This window comes from Populus alba, chromosome 10, assembly GCF_005239225.2.
Source record: "Populus alba chromosome 10, ASM523922v2, whole genome shotgun sequence".
NCBI classification, from domain to species: Eukaryota; Viridiplantae; Streptophyta; class Magnoliopsida; order Malpighiales; family Salicaceae; genus Populus; species Populus alba.
The window spans coordinates 2,003,629-2,011,728 of NC_133293.1; the positions used below are offsets into that span (position 1 = coordinate 2,003,629).

The following is an 8,100-nucleotide window of genomic DNA, read 5'->3' on the forward strand; positions in this document are numbered from 1 at the left end:
GAAAAAATAAACAAGCATGAATTAAAGTTTGTGCACGGTCATAAACAGAAGAAACCTCAACCTAGTTTGAAATTGGATCCCAATTGAATTGACAAAACCTTGAAATTCTCAAGTTTACAATGACTTGGATTTAGCAAATTTAACTGACTCGCATTCTGCAGTTTCTGTTAACAAGTCTTAATCCTTTTCAAATCGAGCAATGAGTTGCTATAAAAAATACACTGTTATCCATTGCACGATATAAAGAAATGAGCTGGACAAAGGGAGTGATCATGCAGGACAATTTCATTTATTTAGCAACATACCATGAAATTGTTTTACTACTTAGTTTCTATCACAACACATCCACCACAAACATAATATGCTAGACCTCATTTCACTTTGATAATCACTCATACTGGATTCGAGTTCGGGTTCGAGTTCTGGTTCTGGCCAACCTGAACTCGCCAAGCAAAATATTGAATGTACAACGAGTTGATGCCCATAGCTATCCCGAAACCCAAAACTGATGAAAGTAGTATTGCATAAATGGCCTTCACATGAAGCTGCAACAACATTTTTCAGATGATTTAATCAGCAGAATTCCAGGCTTCAAGTAAAAATGAATCAAGATCCAAATTGATAGCAAATCTGGGCTCTGGAGTTGTGATGAGTTTTTTAACTTGATATGGTACAGTAAAAGGAATTCAGATTGTTACATGTTATCTCATAATTATCATTCTGGTGCAGCAATTTACCAAAATTATTTCTTTTTTTTTCCCCACCATTTCCATGCAGGTTGCTTTGGTGTTTTTCCGCACCTCCAAGGCTCAACAGCTTACAAACCAATGCCTTTCATCCGCCTTAAAGTTTACAGCTAATCCTTTATTTTTTCTGGCCTTGGTTATTAGTTTCAGAAACCCGAAAGAATTAAAGTTTTGCCTTCTTTTCTAGCTAGGGAACCTTCAACTCAGGGCAATTCACAACATTAAGGAGGCCAAAGTATGCAATAGAGATGAGCAGTAATGAGTAGGGAGCAAGCAAAGGAATGTCAAGGAAGAGAACATGAAAGAGACATATTCAGACCTCAAGCTGTGGGTATCAAAACTTGTATTCCAATAAAAGAAAAGATCTCAGACCACATGGTATTTGATCATCACTTGCAGAAGTTAATAAAGTTAACAAAATAACCAGAATACCAAAGAAGATCGTTAACCTAAATTATGATAGCTTTTGATGAAGATTTTTGTTCCTAGAATGAACTCATCTTGTAGTTATCTTAAATTCTTAATTAAAGCCTGTCTTCGTTAATTCATCCGGCATGCCTTTTTAGTAAAGTTGACAAAATAACCAGAATACCAAAGAAGATTGTTAACCTAAATTATGGTAGCTTTTGAAGAAGATTTTTGTTCCTAGAATGAACTCATCTTGTAGTTATCTTAAATTCTTAATTAAAATCTGTCTTTGTTAATTCATCCAGCATAACCCGTGCCTTTAACCATGGTTATCTTTGCAACTTCACAGTTAATTTATTATATAGTACCATATTCAATTCACTAGGCAACACTAAATTTATTATTTTAAATTGTTTTAAGGAGGGAGATAGAAAATAACACGCTACTCACCATACTGTAGAATAGGTGGACAGTAATGGCCACAAGCGCAAACTCAAGTGCAGCATATGTCCATATATACTCTCTGATTGCTGCAAGCCATGCAAGCATTTAGCATGAAAACTCCAATTAAAAAGATTTTTTTTTTTGTATAATCCAAAGATCAGAATATACCTAGAATGACAGCAAAGATAGATGACAAAAGGCCCAACGTGAATGCAAATGGTGCAGCAACTATAATTGCTTGAGTCTTCATGTCATGAATCTACAAAATTTTAATACACAGGATATTAGCATTTCAGCTCTAAATATTAATGAATAATTAAGAAAAATTCCAGTCGTGTGCCTTCTCAACATGTTCCATACAATATCACAGTTAAGAGATCATACAAATTGAAGGGACCTTAGTCAACAGTCTTATTTGATTTGACAGCACAGTATCACAGCAAACCCAACCCCCACTAAACGAACCTAAGCAGGCATGTATACAGTAGAACTCATCAGAACAAGATAGTTTAAAACTCTAGCTTTCACAAAAATCTAAATTTGTTAATGCTACATTTTCTATAAAAACAAAACAACATACCAATAATTGCTCCAAGAAGAAGAAATAGCATATGGTGCTAATTAAGACAAGCACAACAAAGTCCTGCCAGGCACTGCATTAAGCACCAAGAAAACTAAAATCAAACTTAACAAAAAGTGGAAAGGGAAAAATCACAAGTAACTGATTGTGAGTGAAACTCAGAGCAGATGTCTCTCAGCAAAGATGCAATGCATAATGACATCATGGAACCATGATATTAAAGATAAGACAAATAGATGTATGACTATGATGCCAGTTCGTATTACCTTATTGACTGTGACATCTGGTGACTCTGTTCCTGTCTGTTATTTCTATGGGCTGTGCTTGCTACCCGAAGCAAAGTTACCGGTAAGTTCTTAACCTCTTGTCCACATACATCACAATTCTTGTTTCCTTTGGTGCTAAACCACTTAATTGCACAGTCTTCATGTAAAAGTCTGAGGGCACCTTTACAACTGCATTCCATTTTGAGTGTATTACCTTCTTCACATACATCAAAACAGATCCTACATACAGCTTCCTCTTCAGGAATTTCTTCATCATCGACTTCAGTGGGAATAGGCGTTATTTGATCTGCTTTATTAAGTAGCAAAGTTAATGATCTAGCGGGGGGACAACAATGCAAGGATTGCAAGTATAAAGAGTTCATCAGCATTAATCTCTAATATGATGACATGACACTAGACAAACCATTCGATGACAACACCCAAGAACGCAGGGTCCCTGAATCCAAGAAACAGATTGGAAGACACCAGGTTTGAGTAGCACCCAATGGGAAACTGTATAACTTACTGGAATACTTGAATTCTAAATCTTCATTCAACTGACCAACCATCAACCACCCTCTCCAACTGCTTTATCATTTCCTGTCAATAAACCAACTCAATACCAGGAAAAGGGAAATAATGACTTGCACCTACCACCACCATCTTAGATATATATAAGCCATCAACAACCTGAATGAACCCCCCCCCCTTCCATAATAGACCTAGAACACTAATTCTCTTCATTAAATGTCTGCAAACTTTTCTTCCTTTTCTCATCACCAAACCCAGATACTAATTTACCATCAAAGATCCCCTTCAAAAGAAGACCCCATCTCTGTCTTACCTTATTCTTGCAAAAGCCATATGACCAATTTGGGACCAAATTTATCACTTGTTTTTCATCTTATTTTTTTCCAAATTATTGATCATGCTGCCATTGCTGTGACAGGATACATGCAAACTGAATAAATAATCGACTTCAATGCATAAAACCCAAAACAATAATGGACAGTATCCAATCAGAAGTTATGCAATTCCTAATTCTATGAATAGTTTCTATTAAATATATGACATGTTTGGTTTGACTGAACTGAAAGGAGGACATCACTGAGGGCTACAACATTAAATTCATAATAACATGATGCAATTCCAAATTCTATGAGCTGAAGGAGCAAGTCAGGGAACTTGATCGTGCAATGAGTTGAAGGAACAATAGAAATAAGGAAATGAAGCAACAGATGTGCTACTACATACCATTACTAGGATCTGTTAGAGCATGCTCATTGCGAGTAGAGAAAGATGCAGATCGTACAATAACAACATTTCGCCCAGGCACAGAGAGGGACCTTGAAACCACAGGATGAGCAGCCCTCTTCTGAAAAAAAAAAAAACTCATTCAGTTATTCTCTTCAAGAATTTCCCTAGGTTACTTATCCGTTATAGGGTGGGATCATATTCCAAACATTATAACTATTTATCTTGAACCAACAATTACTTTGCCCAGGGAATTACTCCTTAGATCATCTCTCAAAAAATCTAAAGGATTTGAATTTAAATTGGAGTTCATAAACCAGGCAGCAGCAAAAACCAAATATAGCTTACTTTTATTTTATGAGATTCAGCAGGCATTCTTGCTGAAGCAGGCATGGAAACAGAAGGGGACAAGTTCGATGCAGGTGTAACAGGAAGAGAAGTGCATCTGTTCCAAGAAAATGCTGACTTGAAGCTGGCCATAATAGGACTATCTGGAGCTGTTTTGTAGTCTGCAGTAAGGAGAGAGCTCCTCTCACCATCAGGAGCAGCAGCTTTTTTCTTCAAGCTGAGAGTCCGCAAGAAGCCTCCTGGTGAACTGCCTTTATATGAATTTTGAGAGTGAAGTAAACCTTTTCCACTACGGCTAGTGCCAAAACCTACAGGTCTAGGAGGAATTTGAAGTGAAAGATCCAAGCGCCTTCCACTTGGTTCTGGATTTGAGACTTCATTTGAGGGTTCCACAATTTTGGAATCAGCCTACAAGGAGGAGGACATATTAGATCCCAGTCATTTGATTTACAAGCTTCCAGAAAACATGCAAACCAAAGCAGAATATGCGACACATCTATTACAATGATATGCAAACATTGCAATCACCAGATGGAACAGACACAAACACACAGTTCTTCTTAGTATTACAGACTTGGTCATAGGTCCCTAAGGAAATTCACAGCTTCTTAGATATCAGGCTTTCTTGGAATGAGTTTTAGGTTTTGTTTAGTCTATAAGGAGTGGGGGAGGGATAGGAAATTTTAAACAGCTTTCAAAATTAGGTTATCTTTAAGCATTTCCTTTATAAGGGCAAGTGTCATCTTAAAACCTCACTAGTCACAACTAGAAGCACTATCTCTAAAATGCCAACAAGCAAATAGCAAATGTTTTCCTCATAATATCCGTTGTCAAAAACATTGTAAGCAGTAAATGGTATTGAAAACTGTTCAGAATAACTGGCGAAATAATACTAAGTATCACTGTCTCACTGGCATTTCATCACCAGCAAAGGATCTATTCAGCTTCTGATAGCATGACATACACGAAAGCTTTATATATATCAAAACCTTAATAACAATAAACCTGAAATAACTTTTCTCATTACCCAGAAACACGAATATTACTCCAAATGCTTAACCCCTGCCTTCAATAAGGGAATGAGGCTAAACCCAAAAGCAATAACTAAATCACACCACAATTTATCCAAAATAACCTTATACCCTAATGAAATGTAATAGTTTGTAATTCTATACATGATGTTCTAACTAATCATGGAATAAAAATCTATCAAAATAACGTTTTTCAATTCTAAAAAAGAAATATCTGATAAACCAACCAATAATTATACAAAAAATCAAATAAATCTCAGCAGCAAACCTTGTCAACCCCATAAAAAGAGAGAGATCAGCAATAAAGATAATATAAAGATTTTTATGACCTACCTTTATTTTCGTTTAAGCAAAGCAAAGAAAATCACTTTAAAGATAACTATAATTAAAAAAAAAAGAAGACAAAGTGTATATTATCTAGATAAAAAAGATGGAAGCTTTAATCAGGACCAACCAACCTCTACTGGAGAACCTTCAGCAACTCCATTGTTGAGTACTGCCTGTGTTGCTTGCATTACTGTTTTTCTAATCGACAAATCTCTCAAAAAGATTGTGGATGAATCTCAAAGGGATATTAATAAACAATAATAGTAGTAAATTAAAACCATAAATATGGTGACAAGATAAAAAATATCTACCAACAAAGATTGAGAAAGAGAGAATCAAGGAACATATATGTAAGAGAGAGAGAGAGAGAGAGAGTGAAAGTACCAAGTGATTCTGTTGCTAGAAAAAAGAATTAATGGAGAAGAAACATTAGACTGTTCTGATGGCTACGAAGAAGAAGACGAGAGACGTTTGTCTGTTCCTTCCTTCTCTTTCCCGCATTTCAAACCAATCTTCACACTACTCTCATCCTTTTCATTCTTTTGCTACTCGCTCTTACACGAATCACAATCCTCCTCTTGTATATTTATTTTCTTCTTTCCATTAATGGGCCCGGAGCTTAATAAAAAATGACTTGGATCATGGAATATAATTTTTATTAAAAGGGTACCTTTTTTCTTTTGTTTTTAAAAAATCCATAGTGTTAACTTGACTGATGCTCTAAGCTGGGTTTAGCTATTCAACTGGATTTTATTAGGTTAATGTTTTTTTTTAAAAAAATTTCATAACCATAATATAAAATTTTTTTGTTATTTGAGGTAAGTCATATTTCTTTACAATGTCCTAACAAGCAAACTATGAATATAAAAACTCAAAGAGAGTTTATGATTAATGATGAAGATAAAGATTAAAATAAGATGTTACCACTTAGAGATACAAGTGATTATGATGTTGAGTATTTGATTAAGGGGGTGCTTGTGGTTAGATGAGCATTGAATGTACGGGTTAAGGTAGCTGATTTGGAAGAGTAACAAGAGAACATCTTCCATACGAGGTGTTAAGTTCAGAATAAGGTATGTAGTGTGATTATAGATAGTGGGAGTTGCATTAAGTGGCTAGTATTGATCTAGTGGATAAATTGAATTTACACACTACAAAGTATCCTATTCCTTATAAATTATAGTGGTTGAATAATTGTGGTGAGGTGGAGATGGTTAAGCAGGTTTTAGTTGTGTCTTTATTGGAAAATATTGTGATGAGGTGTTATGTGATGTTGTTTCTATGCATGCGAGTCATTTGTTACTAGGAAGGCCATAACAATATGATCGGAAGGCTTACGCATGGCAAATTCAATAACAGGTACTCGTTTGTAAAAGATAGTAAATATGTAACTCTTGCATATTTAACACCTAAACAAGTGTACGAGGATAAATGAAACTTAAAAAGAGAGTATGACTGAAAAAGATAGTGAATTGGCTGATACGATCTAAGAAATGGTTAAACAAGAAAATTTGGATTCTAGCATAATTGTGTCTAATGTCCAATTTACGCTATCAAACATAACTCTCAATCCAACCACTAGATAAGGTTGAAATTTAACTAGGAGTTTTTAGACATATCTTTATACTCTAGGTTAAAATCTCAAGGCAATTAGAGTTCTACATGGCATCGTGATATAGGTTAGAAGATGCAATATGTATTTTATTATTTATTGTCTTTTGACTTACGGGCTTCCTATTTGGAGATGATTCTTTTTCTAATAATGAAAGAATATTCAACAACTAATTTTAAGATTTTTTTTCCTAGTTCTACAAGGATCTTTAATGGGTTAATATAGTTTACAAGTGTGGTAATGATCTCTTCAATGTTCCAAAATCTTTTTCTTACAAGGATTATTGGGTAGATTTTTTCTATGACACAGTTTTACACTAACAAGCATATTTTTTCGATTCAACAGTTGGATCGGGCTGAAATCTTACTAGACGTTTCAAGAGATCCTATTTTATATCGTATTAAAATTTATATCAATCCAACATCAATAAGGTCTTGCGATAAGGTCTAGAAACTACTATGCAAGATTTATATTAGTTTTCTAGTTGATTTAGGATTCTTTTTCCTATTTTATTTTTAACTCTTTTATTAATTTTTTTTCCTCAAAATTGTCTAGTATGTTTTTCACCTATTATAAATATGTTTATTTAGATTGTACTTAGGTTTTTAGCTTTCAGCCATGATGTTTTGAATAACCTTATTTTTTGCATGATGCAATATTTTTTTTTAACCAAAAAACAATTAAACATATCAAAGTATAATTGACTTTATGATATTCTTCCTTATACTTCTCATTTGCGAATTGGTATTCATAGGATGAGAGTTCTTATTTCAATAATGTTGGTGCCTTAGCATAAGTTTTCACTGTGTCACACTCCTATCAAACCTGATGCTTTGGCTTTTCTATTTGTTGTCAATCTTATTATAAGTTGCATGATTACGCGACCACGAGGTTCACAACATTGGATTGCATGCTACATAAAAAATATGAAGAGGCGATAACAATGGGACACCTTATTATTTTTCCATGTTTTGCAAGGACTTCCTAACTACAAGGCAAGTAATGGGTGACTACCTACGAGAGACAATTAACACTATTTCCTTTTATTTCAAGGAGAGTCAAAGGTAGCAATTTAAAGGGAATT

The 8,100-nt window shown here is 34.5% G+C and overlaps 1 protein-coding gene across 4 annotated transcripts; it reads right to left on the bottom strand.

The window, feature by feature from the left end:
- Positions 1–184: 184 nt before the first annotated feature.
- LOC118036980 (uncharacterized) lies at positions 185–5,955 on the bottom strand. Of its 4 annotated transcripts, none has more exons than XM_035042854.2 (8): positions 5,536–5,955; positions 4,047–4,454; positions 3,699–3,816; positions 2,445–2,754; positions 2,179–2,251; positions 1,767–1,857; positions 1,605–1,684; positions 185–545 (listed from the first exon to the last, which is right to left on the bottom strand). In XM_035042854.2, exons 1-8 carry the CDS (start codon positions 5,590–5,592, stop codon positions 393–395), a joined length of 1,290 nt encoding a protein of 429 aa, XP_034898745.1. In that variant the 5' UTR covers positions 5,593–5,955; the 3' UTR covers positions 185–392. The 4 variants fall into 4 exon arrangements, with proteins under 4 accessions (XP_034898745.1, XP_034898746.1, XP_034898743.1 ...); XM_035042855.2 differs by having other exon boundaries at positions 2,445–2,751; positions 5,536–5,953; XM_035042852.2 differs by having other exon boundaries at positions 3,699–3,819; positions 5,536–5,953.
- Between the last annotated feature and the right edge of the window lie 2,145 nt (positions 5,956–8,100).

Bases quoted from the DNA above. Each gene is read 5' to 3' on its own strand.
- LOC118036980 (XM_035042852.2), bottom strand. From the start codon at position 5,592: ATGCAAGCAACACAGGCAGTACTCAACAATGGAGTTGCTGAAGGTTCT. The intron at 3,820-4,046 runs GTAAGCTATATT...TTTTTTTTTCAG, and splicing joins CTGAATCTCATAAAATAAAA to AAGAGGGCTGCTCATCCTGT. The intron at 1,858-2,178 runs GTATGTTGTTTT...AAAATTTTGTAG, and splicing joins TCTTCTTGGAGCAATTATTG to ATTCATGACATGAAGACTCA.